Source organism: Corvus brachyrhynchos, unplaced genomic scaffold (assembly GCF_000691975.1).
Source record: "Corvus brachyrhynchos isolate BGI_N302 unplaced genomic scaffold, ASM69197v1 scaffold3, whole genome shotgun sequence".
In the NCBI taxonomy this organism is placed as follows: Eukaryota; Metazoa; Chordata; class Aves; order Passeriformes; family Corvidae; genus Corvus; species Corvus brachyrhynchos.
The window spans coordinates 11527235-11551497 of NW_008237619.1; the positions used below are offsets into that span (position 1 = coordinate 11527235).

Consider the following 24263-nt stretch of genomic DNA (forward strand, 5'->3'; position numbering starts at 1 on the left):
AGAGACTGGGAAGGAACAGTGCCGTCACCACATCTTGCAGGAGGAGCTGCATGGATTTATAGCACCCATTCTCTGCCTTTGTTCTTTCATGTATTATACAGACACCTATGATGTGTAATATATAAATAGCAACCTAGCTTAGGCTGGCTAAAGCTTTAAAGGTTAATCTGGGAGAATGTAAGAGGGCTAGGAAATATTCTGTCAGCTAAGGTTGTATTACTGACTGCGTGTGGGGGTTTGATATATATTTTTTTAAGATACAGTTAGAGCTGGATTTGTTACGCTTGGTTAAAGCTTTGGGAGTTGAGGAAGCAGAGCTGTCTGTGCTCCAGCTCATACTTGTGTTTGACTTTGCATGCAGAGGTTAGCTTTTGACCAAACCCCAAATAATTGTTTGTGTACTCCCCTGTTTCTCTGTGGCTGCTGGCCATGACAGAAACGGCTCGTCTGTGTTCCAAGTACACAGGAGGAAGAAGGAGGGAAAAGAAGTGAAGTGTGTTGATGGGAGGGCTGTAGGTGGTCAGGACAGGGAAAGCGTATGGAAATGTCTGTTCCTTCTTTCTTGTTCTCCCTCATCTCAAGGCACAAAAGCAGGCAAGATGAGGCTGTGGACTTTGCTCTTGATTGTAATTATAGGCAATGTTTCTGGAAGTCTGTGATACTTAAAAAGCACCAGTTAGATAAGAATCCAGTAGTTATTATTCTCCTTCCCCTCAAAGGCACAAGTTGGATTTGGGTCTATCCAGGGCTGACTTTTAAGCTTAAGTTAGCAGTGTTTAACTGTGTGTCCATTATTGGAATGAGTCCTAAGCCATCTTGCAACATGAAAGAATATTGTTTTCTATCTTGGAGGGGAAAAATAATTAAAAACAGCACTTACCAGATGAAAAATATCAATCCAGTTATCTCTTTTTTGTGCTTGCAGTTTTAATTGTGTGTCTGCACCATGCCATGGAGCCTGCTGTCACCTTGAGCTGGTGCCAGGGATCCACATTGCGCTGTGCTAATCAGCCAAAATACTAGCTTGGATCTCAAGGGTGGCATAGCAACCCTGTGATAGCCCCAAGCTGGAGGTGACATGTTCTGCCTCTCAGCAGGGCTGAAGAACTCAGCCTCCGACAGTTCACTCAATACTGCTCTTCCCCGAGGGCCGTTTCAGTGGTACCTAATGCCCGTGCTCCCTTGTGTTTTGCTCACCCGGATTTTCTGGCAGGATGCACTCACTGGTTGATACTTTGTGCTTCTGTTTTTCATCTGTGGAGCTGGTATTTCATGTCAGTTAGAAGTGATGTGAAATTTTGCATCAGTAGGCCCAAAAGTGATATCTCTGTGAAACAGTGCACTTAATTGATTGTGGTACCTCAGAGAACAGGATCACAGCTTTTTTTGGGTTTTTTTTTGCACCCAAACTGGGGCCTGTTTCAGTAAGTTTTAAAAAGCTTGTAACTTGACTTAGGCTTGTCCATGTGCCATTTTGCTCTCCAAGAAACAGGCTGATGAGTGCGTGCAGCCTCTAATTTCTTTCTGATTCTGCCCCCACTGTGGGGTACATATAAAAGCTTCTAGGTTCTCAGGCAGAGGGAGGGAACAGGAGTGAAAAGGGAGTTACACCACTGAACAGATGATACCTTATCTAGTGCAGTAAGAACAAGGGAGTCTGAGCATGGTGATGAGACTGTAAATCAGGACATGCAGGCCTTTTGCAGCTTTTGCCATCTGTGTTGATGACATGTTGTCTTGGAAGGCTACAAGCTTGTGTTTTTTCAATCTTGTTTGATCTGATGAGGTCAGAATATGTGGGGCTGGAGACAAGGTTTGGAGAGCTGTGGGTGCTGTATTGTCTGTTGTGCCCAAAACACAGAGACGAGCTGTGTTTGTTCCTGGGCCTGCCTGCAGCCTTTGGGAAGGGAGCTAACCTTCCTCTTCCACCAGATACGCTGTCTAGGTAAATTAGTATTAGAGGAGATGAAAGTACAGTAGATTGAACTGTACTTGAAATCTTCATCAGTATCCTTTAGCCAAAGGATATGCTTGTGTGGGAAGAGTTGCTGAGATTGTAAATACATCTGCAGTGCCATACAAGAGGGAAAGTGATGCAGAGGTCTTGTAGACTCGGTACAAAAGCAAACTGAAATAGTGATCATAAGTGAAAAATACCAATTAAGTCGCTTTTTCCTTTTCCTTGGCCCAACGGGCAGTTATGCACTGAAGAACGAAATACCAGTGTCCATTATTGAAAGACAGAAATGGAATAAAGGAATCCTGAATTGTCCACAAAGTAATAAATGTATTGCTGTCTCTTGGGGTACAGAATATGTTTCACCATTAGCAGGATGGTGAAGGGAAGGGAGACAAGCACTTAGGCCCTAAAACCTATCTATTGCAGCCTGTCCTGAAATACTGCACCAGGTTAAAGATGGGCACAGCTCTAGTCTCTGTCTCCACAGTAAATTAATGTCAACAGAGGCTACAGTTCTGGCTGTAGGAGCTGATAAAGAGCAAAGATTGGCTAAATCTATTGAGCACCTCTGCTGCTGTGATATCATATCTACTGGACATCATTGCTTGCTGTTGGGTACTTGGAGAAAAGATTATCTTGCTGTTTCTTTTCAGGCTTGCTGTATTTGGACAAAGAGGAAATGATAGGGGAAACACTGGAAACTTTCTTTAACAGAGAGAAGTTGTGTTTGGGGAAAGACAATATTTTTTTTTTTCCAATTACCTGCATACTATGGAAGTGAAATGGGTAGTTTGGTGTGCTCTTGGAGAGGAAGAAGGCATCAGTTGTCGCAGTCAGCAAGTTGTTCCTCTACTGCTTATACCCATGTTGTTGGAAGAGATAAGGGCAGAAAGTGTCTTATCTTCCAGTGCAGGGAATAGCTTTAGCAGCAGCTATGTATATGTGTGGTGTGATGCTGGAAGATCTTAGTGACATTTTGATACAGTAAAACCTTAGGTTTTTTTAGTGTCATGATGTGTACAGGTTTTCAGGAACAGGAATAACTGCTTTGGTTTGGTGTGGGGCAGGAGAGGTTAACAAGAATCTTTTCCAATTCTGATGATGTTAAATATACAACTTCAAAACCAAGTCCAAGTTGTTGGAGAGTTAGAAAATTAGTTTTAATTCTGAGCCATTTTGCAAGGATAACCCAATACCTCTCGCTTAAACAATATTTCTGAGGACAAAAGTTTCTTAAACTAAAATCGAAAAGAACATTGGAAATGATGAGAATTTCAGGTGCATGGGAATGAGGGATGGTGTTAGACTGACTCAGCCACTTCAGTACCTCTTAGACTGTGCAGCAGCGCTTTGATGTAGTCTCTCTGCAGCATTCCCTTCCTGAAGAGGGGGAGAATTAATGAACAATGAAATAATGCACATACTTAAAGCAAGAACTGGAAAAGTGAATGGTGAATAGTATTTAGGTTAGGCAGAAGAAATACTACATATTTGTGCCATAACGTGCTCACATTTTGACAGCTTGAGAAAGATGATGATGTGAGAACTTCTTCCTCAATTACCGTCTTGCTGCATGGTTGTTTCACCAGGCACATGCTACATCCTGACCAAAAGGAAGCAGTGCTGCAGGACTGGTGGTCACAAGCGTAAACCCACAAAATATTGACTAAATCTTAAAAATCCTGATGTTTCTTTTTAAACCTTTATTAGGCTTTTACGTGCTTTTTCTGCTGTCCCTTTAAATTTCAAGGTCTGCTCAAAGCATATTTTCAAGTTCACTTCCTCCCCCACAACTACAAGGGATAGGAATCTGAGGTCTCAATGAGCTGAAATTTTCAGGCTGTCACTTAATGGCAGCAGCAAAGAACTTACATCGTCTTGTGACAGTTTATGGAGATGAGACTGTTTTAAGCTGCGTAGTATTTAATTTAGTAGTAACCACTTTATAGTTAAATATTTATTAACTCTGCTTCAGTAGTAGTGAAAGGTACTTCACAAAATAAGTAGGACGCATGCAAAAGCTTCCTGCATTGTGCTATTAACACTACTAATTTTTAAGGAAGAAAAGAAGGAAGGCTTACAAGCATCATGAAGGAAAGATGATGATAGTGTGGTCATTTGATTGCTCAGTCCAACAGCTGTAGATTCCTGCAGGGTTTATTCTGTGGCAGGACTGCATCAACTGAATGTGTAAGTTGGAAGATAAACAGAGGCTCTGGGATAGTGGCTTATACCACACTGTACTAGAATAAAGACTAATTGTAAGGAATGATCGTGCCTCTGTCAAGGATGGGGGTTCCCTGCTTCCACCAAGGGAAGAAAATATTAGCCTCAGGTCTTACATAGTTAATAGATCATATACCCAAATGAGTCTTTCTGGTGGGTTCATGGGAGCTTAGGGGCATCTGTCTGTCAATAGGAGATGCAGGCTGATCTCTCAGGTCTTCTTAGTACCATAACAGAGTCAATCTTGTCTAATTCTGTAATTGTAACTCTCTTCTCTGGGAGAGGTAGGAAGCTGACCCACAGAAGTTAGCTTAGATTACTGTTAAAAAATGCCCATCAGTTTTTTGCAGCACTTATGCATCCCATTGCTTGCTGTCAGAAAATTGACCAGCTGTCACCATGATCATAAGGCACGGTCATACTGGGTTCCTTGTTCCTTTCATTGTGTAGATCACTGTAGGACTTTAAGAAAGTGGAGGAAATTGAATAATTGCGTTCCAGTTTGTCTTCCTTGTTTTGCTTAACTCTCACTAACATTGACCTAAGGGAGGGAACCATGGCCTCTGTCACTTGGGTTGATGGGCTTAAATCAATATGCTGGCTCTTGTGTTGAAGTAAATAAACTAGAATGGAACTGCTGTTTTCCACCTGAACTGTGCCTTCTCAATTCCCTATTTTTTTGCATCTCTTACTGTGGGAATTTTCTAGTGCAATATTTGCATAGTAGGAGTTTGTTTTCCTTTGATTAACTTTCTACAATGCTCAGCTGTTTTAAAATAGGAAGGAAGAGCTGGAAGATGCTGTCACCATTAAAAATGCACCCAGAATAATTTCTTCTGTAAACAAGGCAATGGTTCTGTTTACTAAACCAGACTAAGAAAGACATTCTTCTTAGTGAAGACTTTCTTGGCTACAGTACTTTCTCTCAAACACGGAATGAAGCCAGGCACTGGGGGATGGGATGGTGAGAAGACACATAATTAAAGACCATTTTATGTTTCTAAAGGCCAAGTTAGGTACGCTCTTAATGATGGGTTGTTTGGAGATGGGGTGGACCCATTATCACATGTGTGCCAGGCTGAGTGTCCTACATAAAACACTGGAAGTTGTTACAGGTCTCTTATGATCCTGTTTGAAGAATGATGCTGACTTCTGTTCTCTTGTTTCAATGATTTTTTTTTCCAGACTGTATGAATATCTTTGCAAATACTTTGCAAGTGGAACAGGTTTTTTTTCTCTTCTGTGAATAATACTGTTATGAATAATGTTTTTGGGTTTTAGTAGATCCTTTATGCGCTGCTTTTCTTTGTCTTGTCTTTTCTCTGTTTTGTAGCTTGGTCTGACTCTTCAGCAAGGTTTTCTTACATGGAAGTCAGCAAAATCAGCAATTTAATCAGTCACTAATTTAGCTACTTTATCTGAAGAGCTGGTTTGTTATGTTCTGTTTAACTGAAGTTTGCATTGATTGAATTAGGGAGTAAAGATAAACACTTCAGTGGGATGTTTCACTTTAGTGGGATGTTTTGGCAAACCTTTTCAAAGCAGGAGGGGGTAAAAAATACTAATAGTGAAAGGGAGAAACTGCTACAGAATGCAGTGTGTTTTTCAAGTAAGTAAGAGCATCTCTTAGTTTGGAAAAGATCATGGAGTCCAACCATTAGCCCTGCACTGCCAGATCCACCACTCAAACATTGTCCTCAAGTGCCACATTAGACATCTTTTAAATACCTTCAGAGATGGTGACTCAACCACTTCCCTGGGCAGACTGTTCCGTTCCAGTACTTGACAACCCTTTCAGAAAATTTTTTTCCTAATACCTAACCTAAACATCCCTTGTTGCAGCTTGAGGCTGTTGGCTGTTTCCTCTTGTCCTGTCACTTGTTGCCTGGGAGAAGAGACCGACCCCCACCTTGCTACAACTTCATTTCAGGTAATGTGGAGCGTGATAAGGTCTCCACTGAGCTGCTGCTTTTCCAGACACTTCACCAGCTTTGCCCTTCTCTGGACTCGCTCCAGCATCTCAGTCTCTGTCTTCTCCAGGGCCCAAAACTGAGCACAGGGTTCAAGGTGCAACCTCACTACTCCTGAGAACAGAGGAGTGATCTCTTCCCTCATTTCGCTGGCCACACTCTTGCTGATCCAGGCCAGGATGCCATTGGCTTTCTTGGTCATGTGGGCACACACTGGTTCATGTTCTTCCAATGCTGACCAGCACTCCCAGGTTCTTTTCTGCCAGGCAGCTTTCTAGCCACTCTGCCCCCAGCCTGTGGTGCTGAATGAGGTTGTTGTGACCCAGACAGAGGGGTTCAACTTGGCCTTGTTAAACCTCCTCCACCTGGCCTTGGCACATTGATCCAGCCTGTCCAGATCCTTCTGCAGAGCCTTCCTGCCCTCCAGCAGATCAGCATTCCCACTCAACTTGGTGTTACCTGCAAACTGACAATGTGCACTCAATCCCCTTGTCCAGACCATATCTTTTCTTTAAAAATATTCATTAAGGCTGAGGCCTGGGAACCCCACTACTGACTGGCTGCCAGTTGGATTTAACTTTGTTCCCTACCCTGCTTGGGCTCAGCCAGCCAGCGTTTTACCCAGTGGAGAGCACACCCATCCAAACCACGAGCAGCCAGTTTCTCCAGGAGAATGCTGTGGGAAATACTGTCTAAGGCTTTACTAAGGACTCTGTATACAACATACCATACACAGCTTTACCCTCATCCTCTGTGTAGGGCACCCTGTCATACAAGGAGATCAGGCTGGTCAAGCTGGACCTGCCTTTCATAAACCTATGCTGCTGGGCCTGATCCCTCCATTGTCCTGTATGTGTCTTGTGATGGCACTCCAGATTATGAGCCAGTTGCTGTTAATGACACTTGACTGAGCCCAGTAGGTGAGTTTTCCTCTATTTTTGCAGTTTAAGGGAAAGACTCTCACTGAATTACTGCAAAAACTTAGAGATTGCTCTAGAAGTTGGGAGTGACTGTCTAGACTAAGTTGCAGTGACCCTTCAAGTAGAGTCAGGGGAATTGGAGCTGAAGGGAGGCAGTGCTACTTCCCAAAGAGGGTTGAAAGATTGGAATTGCAACAGCTGCAGCTTATGAAGTATTTCTTCCAAAACAGAGCAGGATAGCCTGTAGGATACTTCAGGTTGATAGATTCTACCTGGTTCATTGCATGACTTTGTTACTGGTAGATACTGTTTTAAAACCACTCTAATGCTACAATTAAATTCTGGTGAAAGATATGAGTGGAAAAGAATAAGGAAGTAGTGGGTTGTTGCACTCAAGTAGTGGTGACACTGTTGGGTACTTCTTCAGGAGTGAAGAAGTGTGAGTGGCAGCAATTTGGTTTTCAATTTCTAATAATAAAATGGCTCTCTAGTAGTTTCTTGGCCTTCAAAATGAGTTATTAGGATATTACTAGCATAAAGCATATTGCTGTAAATCACTTGGACTATAGCCACCTTGAGTTTTCTTGCCTTAGAGCTGGTTAAAGTAACAGCAACTCTAAAGACTAAAAAGCAACATCGACTTTAAAAAAAAGAAAATTAAAAAGGTATAAAAACAAGCCATAGAGGCCAAGATTCTCCTCTTGGAAAATGAAGTAGTATGTTTGGATATGGCTTGTTTTGCTGGACAGCTGTTTGTTCAGTTCACTTTAAAATACAGATAGGCAAGTAGGTGTATATATGCATTGTGTGCTTTGACCCTGCTTCCCATGATGGGGGAGAAGTGAAATACTAGAAGGCTGTACCTCTCAAGTAAATTTCCACAGTAACATGTGGCTGGAATGGCTATTTTGGACTTTCACAAGATTAACCAACAACAGTTCATTCATAGCTACTGAAAAGGCTGCTCACTGTGTAAGATGTGAGCAATACAGGACTTGATTTTCCTTCAGTCTGTCTTGCCAGATATGTGAGTTCCTGATATTTCTCTGTTTTTCTTTCACTAGACTGTGCAATGAGGTGCAAACTCTATTTGAAAAATGAACACTTTCTCTGATGTTTTTCTATAGCTTCACAAGTTCAACAGATGGGGTCTTAACTTTTCTTCCTCACTTTGTAATGTGTGAAAATAACATTTTTCTGTTGCTTGAGCAATGAAGTTTGGCTTGTGTCAGGAGCTGAAGAGTGTGCAGGCATAAGCAAATAGTTTCAGTGCATCTTTAAATGTCAAAACTGGACTTTTAAGAACATTCAGCAATCCTAAAAAAATTAGTAGAAATTTGTGACAGCTCATACCCTGTTCTGTTTCATCAGCATCAGCCTATCTGCGTCCTGCGCTGTGCCAGTGCTTGTTTAACTGTGTAATTACGGAAACTGATAGTGTGTGGCACAAGGAACAGGAGAAGCACAGGTACCTATAAAGGCCAGCTGGTTTCTTTGGGCTGCCAGTGGACAGAAGAGAGTTCTACTCTGAGATGTCTTCAGAGAGAACCTAGAATGAACCCGTGCTTCTGTGCAGAGTACACACGCATGGTAAGTGCAAAGCAGCATTCATCTCCTGACACTGGGTCTTTGTGTGAGAATCCAAAGTGATCACCTGCCAGACTTGTGGTGGTAGAGAATGGCTGTAATAACAATAACTTTTCTTGTGTAGTTTTCCAGATGCTTTAGAAAAAGTTCATGTATTAATTCATCTTGCATTTCAGTTTCTTGTTTTGTTTTTCTTGTATTTCAGGTTTATCAGTCATGAAACGAATTCTCCTGGTTTTTATCCTGGCTGCTGCTGTTATGTATGGTATCCTGCATGGAAATCTGTGGAGAAATAACCTCTACTGGTATGGTGATGGTTCGTTCATTTAGAGTGCAGGCACCTCATTGGCTGTATGAGAGATGTGGCTCTGAGTTCTTGTGTTGCTCCATAAGTGTTTACTAGTAATCATCATAAGTGATTACTACTCTGTGTGTGTGTTTTGTGGTTGGGGTTTGTTGGTACTCTGAGGGAATCACTATGATCGTTCTGTCCTGTCACCTGTTCTCTTGTGTCACTTTCAAACATAGTAATTAATTTGAGCCTGGTTGTATGGAGAGGTCAGGACCTCAGTTCAGGTGAGGAGATACATGAAATGCAGAAATTAGGTGTCCACATCTCCCTCCACCCCATGTGGGTTTAGTGTTAGTTGTTCCATTAAATGTCTGATAAGTGACGTGAGAGAGGCCTTCTCCACACATGGGAATAACTGCAGGTGCAGGGAACACCTTTTGAAAAGCTGAAATTTGTTGAGGCCTAGCAGCAGCCCTTGAGGGCAGTGAGCCTTCACTGTCTCCAGGCTCACAGGACAAGTGGCTTGGGATCTAAAATTCAGGGCACTTACTTGAAGAAGTTGAGTTTCCATTGGTCTTCGCACAGCTGTGACCAGGACTGACCAGAGCATTATGAAGATAAGTGATAGTTTTTAAAAGTAGTGGTTAATGTGCTCCTTTTATCTTGTTGTTTATAGTATGCAGATGATACAAATAGCTTTCTGTTGTGGTTTGTCTTTACAGAAAACCACAATGTTGTGTGACATTTCCCTTTTTGCAGGATTAGCTTTTATGGACAGACTTCCTCTGTGAGGGCTTCTCCTTCCTATGTGACTAGTGGAGTTACAATCAGTTACAATCAGTAAGTTCAGCAGTTGAGTATTTTTGTGATGGGGTTGGTTTGTTTTGTTTTGTTTTTGGACAGGTGGGAGGGATTGAGGCTAAAATCTGTAGCCTTTGTCCATAGGCTCCCTGTTCAATTGTACAACTGTGTCCAGTGGCTGTTCCTGTTACGAACACAGTGGTAAGCTGTCTGTCAGAAAGGAATTTGTCCATGTCATGTTTCCAGTGTTTGTTTAATGTTTATGGCCATTTCCAATAACTGTCTGTAACAAGCAGTGAATTGTTGGAAGGACATTGGCTTAAAATTTTCAAATCCATGCAATTCTGAGTTGTACCTGAATAAAGTTAGCACAGCTTGGAGGGCAACTTCAGTGCTTAAAACTTACTAAACCAGAGGTGTGTTTCACTTGCCATGTTCAAGTGCATGTATAGGCAGCTCTTGTGCTTGTGACTTCCTTAGATTTGTGGGACTAATGAGCACCTATGCTGAAACTTGAAAGCAGACCTCTCTTCTCTCTGAAGCTGTCCTGCAAAATGCCATCTGTGAGGCTGATTCTGGAAAGCAACAAGGTGGCGAGCTGACAGATTTCACAGGGTGCTTTCTCAGTGTCAGTACTCACATAACAACTTGAGGTTCCAAAAATCAATTAACCTTAATGGTCTCTTTGGCTTGTGGTTCTAATGTGGTGATTTCATTCTTCTGTTTTTAATGCAGCCCAGAGGCACGTGTTGCTCGCACTGAACTTTACCTTTCCTTCTGGGCTTCATATTTGTGATTAATTGGGCTAAATCTCCCAAGTCGGGGATGTGCTTAGAAGTGCAAGTCTTAGCCTTATTATGAGAGGAATGACTTATCCCCAAAGAATCTCATTTTCCTTAAAGTGCCCTATTTCCTTCTCCAAACAAGACTCTTGTCTCCTCCCTGAGAGCGATGGGGATGCCATGTGGAATGGCTGCAGGGGTGATTGAGCCCAGGAGTCTTGCTTTTCTGGAGGTGGGCCTGAGTTCTCACTTCTGATTAAGCCTGCTTTGATACTTGCTGAGCAAGGGAGGTCACAGCCCCCTTGGAGCAGCAGTGAGAGATACAAGCCTTTACTAGTAAAAGTAATTGTGCTGCAATAAGAAAGTTTCATCTTTGTAACACAGAGGCAGGGAGTAATGAAATATTGGTGTGATCTTAACTCAGTAATCAGCTTTTACTGATTGATTTGTCCAAGTGTCCCTACCTTGTTTATGCTACCCATTCCTGGTTTTGCTATTTATTTGAAATTCTTTTTTTGCAGGCTGCCACCTACAGCTGTGGAGAGGAGGAATGCGTTGGACACTTGTCTCCTGAAACCAGCATTTGAATCTTTACTGGGGTGGGTCTTCTGTGGGAGTTGGGGGGCAGGGAGGGGAAGGAAAGGCTGTGCTGATTGAGGTAGAACTGGGCTATTTACACATTTTGAAGCAAATGTTGAGTAGCACCCTGAGAAAGCTTGGAAAGATTAGGCCAGGTCCTGGCTGAAGAAGTCTTAAACCTCTACACAGAGACACCATGGCTTCTTTTTTTCCCCTGGTACTTTTTGTATATTAAAAAGCATGGCTATAATTTTAGTGCTGTTGCAGGTTTTAAAGCACGTGGAAGCATATTAACTCTGTGCCACCCAAAGCAGACTTGTAGTCTTTGAGTTTTGGTTAGCTCTTGGTCCAGTGAGGTGGTCCTGATTCCCTTGCCCATGGATTGTGCCCAAGCTGTCTGTGTGTTGGGTGCAGCAGGGTAGCTCTGGTGTTCAGCAAAGGGGCAGGAGTGGACTCAGAGGTACACAGCAAGAAGAAAGTACATGCACAGCTAGGACAGAGTCTCACACCTTTGTGTAGCTTCTTTATAGAGACAGTTTGCATGAGCTGAAGATCTGTTCTGTGCACTTTGGTTATAGCCTGGGGAGGTTGAAAGGATTTCTAACCTCACAGAATTATTTATTTGAAAGGAACTAGAGCTGGAAGAGCTAGAATTAAGAATCTCTTCTCAGTAGGTAAATTATTTATTATGTCTAAGCTTACCAGCTGCTTCTGAACAGCAAAGCAAGGTAATAAATTTAATGTGGGTATTTAGTGCATCATGTCTCAAAGCTAGCTGGTCTTGCTTAGTTAAGCTATTGCACATTTCTCGGTGTGTGGGCTGTAGTGTCTTGTTGTTTGGGGTTTTTTCCCTTTTTACTGTTAGTATGTTCTGAATACATAGAGCTTAAAGAATGAGGGATTTGATTTGGGAAACTGAAAGAGAAGGTTTTCTTAACAGCTATTAATATTCTTAACAAGCAAGGCATGTGCTGACTGGGGCGTTTTATGATTAACATTAGGTTTTCTGGTGACTGTATACTTCTGTGTTAACATTTTAATCTAAGACCTAATATGCAGGATCATGACAAAGTCAGTGAGTACACTGAGTGTGTGCATAGTTAATTCAAAGGTGAAGCCAAGGGCATGGTAGCATGTGACATGTTTGTGTCTGCTGTTCACTCATTTTCCTGGACTTGGCACTAAGGCAGTAAGAGTCCCTTCCCTGCTATGAGAGATCCCTTTTCTGTGCTTCCTGTTTTTTGACAAAAGAAGTGACCTTTTTAGCTTGACACTTAAAAGGGATCATGCCATCATGTTCTAGTTTGCAGGAAGAATGTGCTTTTGAGGCAAACCACCTTGTGATCCCCACATGCCGTGCTTCTCATCCCAGGGTGGCCCTGGTGCGAATACACTGGGATTCTTTCAGACATTGCTTAAGCCAGAAGATGCACTGCAGGAGCACAGCCCATGTGCTGCAGCTGCTTAGGGGTGGGACCCTACTAGGGTCAGTCCAGAATATAAAATACCCAAGATGCATGTAGTGTGGACATCAGAACTCCATACTTTTTTGCTGCATGGATATACCTGTGTTGCCCCCAACAACTTACTGATGTCAGCACAGTCATATAGTGCCATTTGTTTGGAATAGGAGAGCAGCTCAAATCAGGAGATGGTATTTTCGACTTAAAACACCTTGCTTCAAATCCTGTTCTTGTTTATTAAGTTGCCATGTACAATAATAACTCTTAACTTTCCTTGCTACCTGTATAATGTACTTTTCAAACCTGAAGTTATTCACTGTCTTCCTGGGTTATGTATTCTCTTAAATATGTGGTCTTGTGGTGTAAGCTTTCAGTCACACAATTGTAATGACAATTCTAATAAGTCTATATAAATTGCACTAATAGACAAGTCTTTTTGCCTCACTCTTTGCCTGTATTTTCTGTTACAAGGTCTTCCCCTCTTCCATCATCTGCTTGCTTTCCCTGTGTTCATGGATTTTCTTCTTTTAAAAATGGATGATAATATGATAAAAATTGTAATAGTAGGATAAAAAGAGCTTTTTACAAAGCAGTTGCATGACTTACTGGCTTATGCAGGTATATCATTTGGATTTTTGAAACTTCTTCCTTTTTTCCTTCATCAGTGTTGACAAAATATACCCGTTCCTGTGTGCTAATGATTTTATCAGAGTGGCAGAGTTCCAAGGGAGCAATAAGTTTGAACTACCTTACGGAATAAAGAGAGCAGGTTTGTGTTTCCCGTGTACCTTATTTTAAACAGAAATACCTAAATGGCTTGTAAAGCCACCTGAATCTCTTGGATTTTATTCCCCTCTTTCTTTCCTTTTCCATGCAAATTTTACCTTTTTCTGCTTCTCCTCCCTGTCAAGGGGTGGAGAGTGAGTGGCTGTGTGGCACTTATTTGCCATCTGGGGCTAAAGCACGACACTGAGCGGGCTCCTCCTGCCAGGGAAGGTGTCACAGGAACTGCAGGGGGGAATTGATGACACTGCCTGGTTGCTGGACCTGTGCAAAGGGTTTGCTGGCTCGTTGCCACTGCCAGTGTTGGTCAGGGCAGAGTAAATAGGGCCAAACACCCTAAGGGCTTTAGCCACCCTTTTGGAAAGCGTTGTGAAGTCCCAATTTCAGAGTTTTTAACACTGAACAGTGCATCTTCCTAGTCTGGCCTTTAGACTTCTGATTTGCCCTCCATCAGTGGTAACAGGGATGGTGCATTTTCCTGCACTTTTGGGGTTACATTGAGGAAAACTACATTTGGGAATGAGTTGATTTCTCCTCCGAGGCAAATTGAGTGTCCAGCAGGAGCCTGTCCACCAGGGTTGGGCTGGGAATGTGCCTCTGTCCAGCTTTGTCACAGGCTGGATTGATGTCTTCTCCCAAGATCCGTAATGCTGTTACTGTCCCTGGCTATGTAGGAACCCTCTTGTGTCAGCTGAAGGTGAGTAGAAGAAAAAACAAAGTCAGTTAGGATGTAGGTCTTGAAAATTCTTCCAGTTCTTACTTACTGTAACTAAGTTTTTGTTGGTTTTTTTTTTAATACAAATCTCAGGCTGTTTTCTATTTTGAGGCAGAAAAAACTCAGAGAGGAGCTCTGATAAATCTGAATTTCTTCAGCATCATTAGTTGATCTGTGGCCCTGAATTCTGAGTGTTCTTACTTGGAGGCTTTTATGCACAGTGCATATAAACTACTGTGTGTAAAAATACTGTTGTCAGGGTGACACACTTACTTTTGTATTGGCAAATACTGGATGTTTTTATTAATCTTGTTTATATTTTCTTTCTAGAGCAATTTTTTCGTTTAGCGCTTTCGAGACTGCAGAACTGTGGCCTTTCCAATGAAGAAGACAGGTGAGATGGTTTATTTGCTGCTGTTTCTGCTAGTTGCATTTTTAATATTTGTACTTACCTGAAAAGGAATGTCTGCCGGATTATCCTGAATACACTCAAGTTAGTCAGGACACGGATCAGATTGGCGGGGTCCGAGCAGTGTGTAGCTGATTGCAAGGTTTAAGTAGGCTTGGTTTTACACTTACGTAGCACCAGCGTGCAAGAAAAATTATTCTCTGAGGGAGCTTCCACTTAGAGATATCCTTTTAGAAGTGTGTTAGAAATTTGCCAGCTGAATGCAGTCCCATCTTCCTGTAGTATCTTTTACACTCAGATTGAATGTGATCTCCTCTTGCAAACTCAGTGTAAGATGGGGAATATTTGAGATAAGCAGGTGCAAACCAAGGTCTCCTATGCAGAACAAATCTTGGGCATATCCCTGTGCCTCTGCATCTGCTGGCTGCTGCACACCCTTGTTCCTATGTACGTTCAACTTCCTCTCCTCGTGGATGAGGGAGATCAAGGAAGACAGGAAAGGCTGGCTGTCCTTTGGCGAGTAAGAAGGGTGTGGCATGGAAGGGAGCATGCCTTAGGTAACTTGCTTCCCATGGATTAGATAGATTAAATTAGATCAATTACATTAAATCTCTTGTTGGAAGCCACATCTGCCAGGAGGTTTGGTTTGGTTTGGTTTTGTTTTGTTTTGGAGGGTCTTTGTGTTTGCGTGTCTTGTTTTTTGTTTGGCTTTGGTTGGGGTTTTTTTGAGGTAGTGTAGTAGGGTTGGCAAGTAGACTAAAGTCCTGTGTTTACGAAGTGATGCAGGTGACTCCTTAGATTTGCAGTCTAGGAAATGGGCTGACAACCTGACAGCTACCATGTTAATATACAGACTTCTTAATAGAGTTGAATGCAAATGAGGTTGGCTGTACTTGTTTCTGTTTTTTAATTACAGAGATCATACAAGATTGCTGCTTGAAGCCAAATGTCAGGATCACATTTTAATTGAACTTGGGTGGAATATGTTCAAACCTAAGAATTTGTTTTAATACTGAGTTGTGGGTTCTTTTTCCCCTACTGTACTCCTTCCTTTCTCTGTGTTTAGTCTGTTTCTAGGATGTTCAAGTTTAGTCTTTTAAGAAAAAAAAAAAAAAAAAAAAAAAAAAAAAAAAAAAAAAAAAAAAAGGAAAAAATTAAAACTCCGTATTTTGTATCAAGAGTGTGATAATGGGGTAAGTTTATACAGAATTGGCTGACAGAAGCTGCTCTTTTTTCTGGAGAAGGACAGTGCCAAATGTTGTGTTAGAAATTCCCTGAAACCGTAAGTTCAGCGCTGTCATTGTGCTGTAAAGCAGAGATGTTTGGACCTTTTAAATGGAAGTGCCTGTCCTGTAGGTGATAAATAAGGAAATTGGTATTTATCCTTTGAATGTAGAGTCTGAGATGTAGATATGGTTAGTAGTTCTGGGAAGTAAGCCTCATTTTATTAAAAGTAATACACTTCAGTGGCACTGAAGCAAAATGAGAGCTGTTACTATTTAATAGGCAGTATAAACAAATCAAAAATACAATGACTTCATACAATATATTCTTTCTAGGTCCATCAGGTTTTGTGTACAGAACTCTTAGGGCATGAATCACTGTAGTAGGGAAGAGTTTTTATACATATATTTCACTGAGATACAGTGGCTTTTAACAGTGAAACGCTTTGGGAATTAATCCTAACAACATTTTCCAGTAATGCAGAATTATTAGGCAGCTCTGTAATGCTGTTGTCCGATTCAGCCTTCTTGGCTGAATAGATTTCCCCTATAAACGTTTTTTAAGGCAGACAAGTATTAGGCTAGATAAGCACAAAGCCCATGGTGCTTATGTAGCTGTATTTGTGTACAAATTAGGTAAATCTGTACAGAGTGAGCTACAAAGGTTTTTTTTCCAAACAGTGTCATGTTCCAAACTTAGGTCGAGTTCTCACTGTGTAAAGGTCTAGCTCTCCCAAAGAGTTTGGAAATGAACAGTGTCACTGACTTCAGTTCAGTTGTGATTTCAGTTCCTCACTGAGTACTCTAAGGATTCTGAGCTCAACAATTCTTACAAATGCATTTGCACAATCCTGAGTCAACAAAATGTGACCTCTGCATCCTCCTTTCACCACATAACCTCTAAGGAAATAATTTGCATTCTTCAACTGGCTATGGGGGGGGTGTGTGTTAAAGGAGCTGAAGTTGAGATCTTTTTTTCTTTTTCCTCTGAAACAGAATTTCAGTGGAATGTGGAGGATGCAAACCTTTTGACCTCTAAAGGCTACATTTCCATTTAGCAATATTTTTCTTTTATAGACTAGGAAAATGTTTCTTTTAGTATTTCACCATATAAACAAAATACATAAGCCAAGGCCTGGCCTTGAGGTTGAGGATCTTGTACACCACCTGAATGGAGCAATGGTTTGAGTACTGCCTGCAGACACTGGAGATCAGTTACCATGGTGTTTGCATTGGGATCCATTTATACTCTTAGTAGATCTCTGACACATAAAGGCAATCCTTTTGTCACTCAAACCTTTCCTACAGCTATTGTTAGGCCAAGGTCTTAATATTTTTCACTGGCGTCAATACTGTGCTGCTGATCGTAAGCTGAATGTCTGGACACTGCAATCTGTTACATTTTGCTTGTAGCACACCTGATCTTGTTTAAGGATATATGAAATAATTTCTCTTCTTGTCATTTTATTTACTTGGAGAAAGGGTGAGTGTTTGGGGTTGTTTAATTTGAAAACATTATGAAAAGGAAATTTAAAGCAGTGAGGTTGGTAAAATATCTGGGAGTAACAGTCTGCTGAAAATTGGTATGTTGACTTCTGTGATCTGTAGTAAGTACAGATCAGTTTATTTAACTTAAGAATCTTTAAATGCAGTTCAGCCTAGCTACATATTTTTATCTCTATGTCATATGTTAGTTTTCTATGATACTGTGTTGTTTTTTTACATAAACAGTTCCCCTCCCTGCTTATTTTTGTTAGTGGACCCTGTACTACTGTGGACTTAGATTTAGGATCATAACTGAGGACATTTGAATACTGGAAGGGGAAGGGGAGGAGGCAGTTCATAAACAGCACATTTGTGCCAGACTTCCTGTTTGAGCCAGCCCACTTTGAGCCTGACAGAGATTAAAAGCTGGTTGTTTTAATTTGTTTGACTATACTCACGTACACTTCTTCAGAAATATTTGATCTACTTGTTGACTTTATCCATTTCAGAAGTTGAAATACTAATGTTAGATTCTTTATTGGGTATTTGATGGCAGCTGATAACTTTGGTTTTGAGTATTCATGTTATGAAGGGCACTGTAATTCAAAAACTTAATCAAACTTCAAATTTCACTCTGTTGTCTGTCCAAGTAGTATCAGTCAGCTTTTAGTCATAAGCAAAATCTGGTTTCTATTCATCAGTAAGAAAAAACAGCTTGGATTTGACTTGAGAACAGCGACCCAACTTCTGTAGCTGAGCAAACCTCAGTTGCTCAGCTCTAAAGTCTTGTTTTATTTTGCCCTCCCTGCCGTGTGTGTCCTGCTGCATCATGACTACAGAGAGGAGAAAGTTCTTAGTTGTATGTTAGAGTGGAAGGCATTATTTCAATTGCTAGAGGTTACCTTCGTGAAGAAGTGTCTTAAATCACCTTTTAGAAAAGCTGAAAGGTATATAATAAGGAATTACTGTAAGTTCATCTACATGGAACAGAAAAAGCAGTGCCTCCTCAAAGTAAATGCCAGGGACATGATACAACCGTATGCTAATCTTGTGCTTTTTTCCCCTCTCCCTCACTCCACCTTCATCACTTACTGATCACATTTTTTCATCCAGTTTTCCTTTTTCCTTCCTTACTTTGAGTTCTAAGCTATAGCTGTAAGTAACAAGGTATAATTCAGGAAAAGGGCAACTTCTGTTTTCTTACTCCTGCTGTAAACTGTAAGAGGCATATGTGCATCAGCCTGCTTTCTTAAGATACTTTCAAACCAGGTAGAAAAATTAAATGGAAAATGAATGAGCAAGAGGGGTAGAGAGGGAAAGGGTTTAGGGGTGTAGAGGGAATGAGTATACTGAGGACAGGATGGTGTAACAGGTTTTCCCCCCTCTGATTTCCAAGATACCAAGTCACATGATTTATGGTATTAGCTGGAAGTCTTTTTATGAATGCTTGCCTTCTACTAAGCTGCTCAGGAAACAGTAGGGGAAGGTGTGCCCGCTTGTTTCATGTCACCCAACCCCGAAAGCTGCATTTAGAGCACTATATATATGTGTGTGTGTGTGTGTGTATGCATATACACATATATATTTAAAGGCAACTATCTCTGCAGATGTTGTTAATTCTGTAGGAAATGCAGGGAACTGCTTTGTACTTGAAGATGTCGCTCAGTCTTGGCTGGAACTGGCTGTTTTCATGGATGTTGAATAATAACTCTCAGCTGAAAAAACAGGTTGGACTGTTTGAGGAGAAAGACATTAATTAGTCTGCATAAAGTGCCATGCTGGGAATTCAATACAGGTTATAGTGGTTTTTGGGACACAATTTTGGTGTCCTGAAGGTAGAGCAAGAAGTGGCATAGAGCCTTTTTCTTACTTGAAGAAAGAACCAAGGGAGTGGGGTGTTACTGTGAGGTGACTCATCCGCAGTGAACTGTGAGCCTGCTTGTGTCTGAAGAAAATACCAACATTTTTAATTTCTCATTGTTCCTGCTGCAGCCAAATTGAATGGCTTTTGCTCTAAACAGAGAGACGTTTTTATAACAAAAAAATGATGTGCTTACTCTGAAAGGAGGAGTTTACAGTCTTACATGTTTGATTTAAACCTTCCCTAAAAAGGCAAAATTACTCGAGTAAAAACCCAGCAAGCCTATTTGTGAGCCCCCCCTTTCTTTTTTTATTTAACACATTTTACTAACATTGAAACAAGACAGTAGAGAGCAAAATAGCATTGAGAAAACCTGTGATAACTTTGGAAATCTTACCCTGAGAATTTACTTTCATAATTTTAGCATCTCCATAATACCTTTCTTGCATGCTTTTTATCTCTGAATGTATTGTAAATTTGAAATTACTGTTTTGATTTGATGTAGTACAAGATCTTACTTTTTAGCACATGATATTTTATATACCTAGTGGTGCTAATTTGAATCTGGTCATCTGAGAATGCAACTTTTAATCAAGGAATCCATCTTGTTACATCATGACAGCATGCATGTCACTTGTTTAAACGTGTTTAGACAGCACCTTTTAAATAGAGGGAGGAAAAATCCACACCATATTCATTTGAAGAGCTGTCGTGTCATGGGCTAAGGTTTTTCACATGATCAGTTAATAGGCCTGTAAGGTGAATTGTGAACATAAATCTTGCTGCTTTAGCTTGTGTTGGAGATGTGGAGTTGTACAATATTGCAGAAGCACCTTAATATTGAGTTAGCTTTTCCAGACATGCTTTGTCCTGGCTGGTTCCTCCAGACTGGGACAAGTTTGAAGGACTGTGGAAAACAATTTATCCAATGGCATTTGTATCACCATCTGGCTAGGTGATCTTAAACACCAAACCACTAGAAAAAGGAGATGTGTAAAAACAGTTTCACATGAGAGAAGCCAGTTACTGACTTAGTCAGTCCCTGAAACAACGCTTCTTTTTTTTTTTTTTTTCTTTCCCCTGCTTTGTAGGGGCCAAGGGCTGTAAAAGAAACAGGACCTCACTTAGAAAACAAGACAGTTAACATGCAGAAGTATCATTAATAATATGAAGCCAGGGAAGTCAAGAATATTAAAACTTCTCTTTGTTCCACAGCATTGCCTGTCGACGGTGTGTCGTGGTCGGTAATGGAGGAGTACTTCGAAATAAGACATTAGGGGAGAAAATTGACTCATACGATGTCATAATAAGGTAAATGCTATCTCCTTTTCATTTTGTGTACGTGGAGCAACTGGTAATTGTCCAAGGCAGGTACTCTCTCTGCCCTTCTCTAGTTTCTGTGTTGGAGCCAAATCAGAAGGCTTGCTTTCTGCTCAAGTGACACACGGTAAGCAATTATGTGATTGTATTCTAAACCACCTTGGCAGAGTTCCCATATGTGCTTGATCCCTCTGAGTTTAGAGGGTGAGTGCACCTGATAATTGCTCATCTGCTATGTAATGTGATAAGTAAATGCTGGCCTGCTAAGCTTTGCTGTACCCAGACACAGTGTCTGTCCCGCAGACTAATAATGCGTGTGGCAGCCGCTGCACAGTAGGAACATGGGCAGGGCAGTTGCTGATGTCTCTGTGCCTCTGTCCTCTGCAGAATGAATAATGGCCCGGTGATAGGGTACGAAGAGGATGTTGGGAGAAGGACAACCTTCCGCCTTTCTTACCCGGAATCCATCTTCTCAGATCCCATCCACTACGACCCTAATACCACTGTTGTTCTCATCGTCTTCAAGCCACGGGATTTGAAGTGGCTTTGGGAGATACTAGGTGGTCAGAAAATAGTGAGTTCAATTATTCTTGCACCTTGGCTCATCTTGCCACACATCTCTCATGTGAAATACGTGTTTGCTTTTAACAGTAGTGCTCCTAGCTGAGAGGAGCACTGGATCTCCTCCTACTCAGTTTATTTAATATCCCTTTTCCAAAAATGCTTTGTTTTCTTTCTAATGCACATATTTGGTTAGTTCCTCACCACAAAGCAATTTACCTCTGGGAAATACATTTTTGTCCTCTCCCTAGTGTTGTTTGATACTTTAACATGCATGCTCCAGACATTTTTCAGATTTTACCCTGTGCACTTGGAGGAATTGCAGAATAATGTTGAAAGTGATCTCTCTCAGGAGGTCTTAAGTCCAAAATCTTTTTGAATCTTCTTCATTCAGGGCCAAGTTTAAAGCCGGGTTCTCAGGGCATTGTCCAGGTAAATTTTGTGTCTTTCCAAGGATATTTCTACAAACCCTCTTTCAGTGCTTCAGCACTGTCACAGGAGAGAATTTCTCTTTCTCCTCTCACTGTGTGCCTCTGAGAAGAGTCTGATCTCTCATCTTTCTAAACCCCTTCCAGATAGTTGAAGATGGGCTGAGCAAACCCAGCCTCCTCAGACCCTTTTTGTTTGCTGTGAGCTCTGGCCCGTTGGCTGTTGTAGCGACCTTCTGCTGTTTGACACACTCTCTTGTGCAGAGGGAAGCCCAGCGTAGGATTTGTGGGACTGCAGAAGGGCAAAGTGCTTGAGAATGGTAACTTCTGTCTGCCTGTTGTCTATGCTCATGCTCATGTGGCCAGCACATAGGGAGCATTTATTGCCTCCAGGGCATATTGTTGGTACGTTATCCATCAGGGACCTTTCTGCAAAGCTGTTTTCCAGCCAGCTGGCCACTGCTGCCACAGTGGGTTATCCTGTTGCAGGAGCAGGTGTTTTTGAACTTAGGGAGGTTTCATCACTCTTCTTCTTTAACCTCATGCCCTTGGAGTTCACTCTGGTTAGAGTTGCTCCAAAACTGAATTCAACTGTTTACAGCTGTCAAAAATGCATATTTACTTGCCTGTTACAGAGTGCAAAGGGCTTTTGGAAGAAACCGGCTCTGAATATGATCTACAAATCGAGTCAAATCAGGATTCTTGATCCCAGCATCACCAGGAAAACTGCTTATGAGTGGCTTCATTTCCCAACAAGGTTTCCTAAGAAGGAGGTATGCTTTCTTCTTTTGTGCCTTCTAGTTTTGTGCAACCAAATGTGTATTTAGAGGCAATTATATCTTCATGACAGTAGACTGTAATGTGGAAAACCTTTTAGGTTGACATTAAAGTAGTTTGCCATTTAGATGGTGCCTAAAAAGATGAGAAAATGGAATCCAGAAAGAGAGTGGCTAGCCTCATGTGCCAAAAATACCTTTTTATGGATTCTGTAATTGGTATGAAATGAGACTGCTTTCCAGACAGACAGAATGTCTTTTACAAAACTGGGAAAGATGGGCAGGTAATGCAACATGACAGATCCAAAGAGCTTCTAGAAGTAATACAGAGTTTTGAACTATTGAATGTTAGGTGTTTTACAGTGTTTATTAAAAAAAAAAAACAAACCAAGGCACACAAAACAACAACAGACAGAAAACCCCAAACAAGCAATGAAACCTCCCCCAAAAATCAAAACACCAAAAATAACCCCACACGCAACAAACAAACCTCCCCAAAACTCCAGCAAACTTGTAATTCTGACACTGCTGCAATTCCACGCTCCTGGGGCCAGGGAATGACTAGGGAACATAGAGGATATTCCAGCCCTGTGCTAGTGATGAATGTCTGGCAGCATCACTGTGCTTACTGGTTTGATCCCAAGCATTGTAATGAGCTAACCAGCAATTTGGACATTAAAATATATTTTAACTGTCAGTTCCTGACTGAAAAATGTTCTTGATGAAAGGTAAAGCTTCAAGCTGGAGAATTCCCTCGTGCAGTCAGGATCAAGCATGTGCTGCTTAGCACAGGTACAGTTTACTGGGGTCACATCCCCACTTCATCAACACCTAACTGACACGTGTGGAAATGTCTGACAGGCTGTCACTGTGGAGTATCTGCCACAACTTTTTTCTGGTTTACTCTTTCTAATATTTGAGGGAGTGGATTTTTTTTGGTGGGTGTGGGGAGGGGTAGGTTCTGTACCTCTTCCTAAAATTTCTTTCTCTTTTCTCGGCCGAATAGTGGCTTTTTTCTCCCTTATTAACTCTCAGACTGGAATAGCCATTTTGGCTATATGCTTGCTTGGGGCTCTGTGGCATTTCAGCTTTTCAGCTAAGGGTGGGAAGAAAGCAGCATAGTAATTGGATGCTTAACTAATCTCCTAAATGGCCACAGAATGTGCATGGCCTCCATAGGTCCAGAAATGCCTCCTGACTCTTCCAGGGCTGCCCTGTCAGTGAGAGTAGAGGTTAAAAGCAGTGCTGTCAGTGAGTCAGAGATGTGTGTGGTGTCAGCTGGTATGGAGTCACAGGCCCGTTGGTCACCCTTTGTTCCTTCTGCCTTTGGGTGCCCCTGCACAGAGCGGGGGTTAGAGTGTGACCATGCCTGGAGCCCCCTTCTGCTCCCTCCATATCCTACTTACTTCATGCAAGGGGTTTTGCAGTCCCTCATCCCTGCGCAGCAATGATCAATCTCAAGCATGCTCTTCCTCCCTTTTCCTCCCATCTCGGAGGTGGGCTGTGGCTGGGAGCCTGCACGTCTGCAGTGAGAGCCTGCACATCTGCAGTGAGAGCCTGCACATCTGCAGTGGCCCTGGCACAGCTTGGTTAAGCTGCAGGTCACACCACAGGGATTCCCATGGGCAGGAAAGTCTCACATTGGAGCCCTCTGTACCATTGCTCGTCCCTGGGCAGGGCTGGTGCTGCCTTCACTATCCTGTGCTTCAGCCACCTTGGCCTGTGGGAGATGCCAGTGACCACTGTTGCTTTCCCTGCTGTCCCTGCCTTTTCCATTAAACCAGTCTCATGTTCTCAGTGTGCACATTAGTGCATAACCAGCAAGCATTTCTGATTTTTAGTAGAACCAAGAATAAAATCAGATGTGTTGCTCCAGCACCACTAAACTCAGAAAGTGTTGTGGAGTTATTCCAGGGCTATGCCCATTTCCATTAAATAGGCTGAAAAAATTTAATTACTGGCCAAGGATATCTGGATATTTCATGATAGTACCTTTTGAAAGTACTCGATTTTTAATTATATTCTTTTTAGGTGAATTTTATGATAGAGAAAGGTGAACAGAGCTAGTTACAACCTGTGATATTCCTGATATTTCCAAGTAGCATTAATCCTGACATGTAGC

General features: G+C 41.7%; 1 protein-coding gene across 9 annotated transcripts in view; it reads left to right on the top strand.

Annotated features, from left to right (window-relative positions):
- The window catches only part of ST3GAL6 (ST3 beta-galactoside alpha-2,3-sialyltransferase 6), a 72613-nt gene that overhangs the window by 43235 nt on the left and 5115 nt on the right, over window positions 1-24263 (top strand). For 5 of the 9 annotated variants that reach the window (XM_017731968.1, XM_017731966.1, XM_017731969.1 and 2 more), the window contains 8 exons: window positions 8869-8968; window positions 9715-9795; window positions 11060-11137; window positions 13246-13349; window positions 14409-14472; window positions 20272-20367; window positions 20764-20950; window positions 22001-22138. In XM_017731968.1, coding sequence (XP_017587457.1) covers window positions 8880-8968; window positions 9715-9795; window positions 11060-11137; window positions 13246-13349; window positions 14409-14472; window positions 20272-20367; window positions 20764-20950; window positions 22001-22138 — 837 coding nt within the window. In that variant the 5' untranslated portion in view covers window positions 8869-8879. Of the gene's footprint in view, window positions 1-6084; window positions 6117-6193; window positions 7077-8447; window positions 8667-8868; window positions 8969-9714; window positions 9796-11059; window positions 11138-13245; window positions 13350-14408; window positions 14473-20271; window positions 20368-20763; window positions 20951-22000; window positions 22139-24263 lie in introns of those variants that run through there. The other 4 variants (XM_017731972.1, XM_017731971.1, XM_017731970.1 and 1 more) reach the window with 4 other exon arrangements.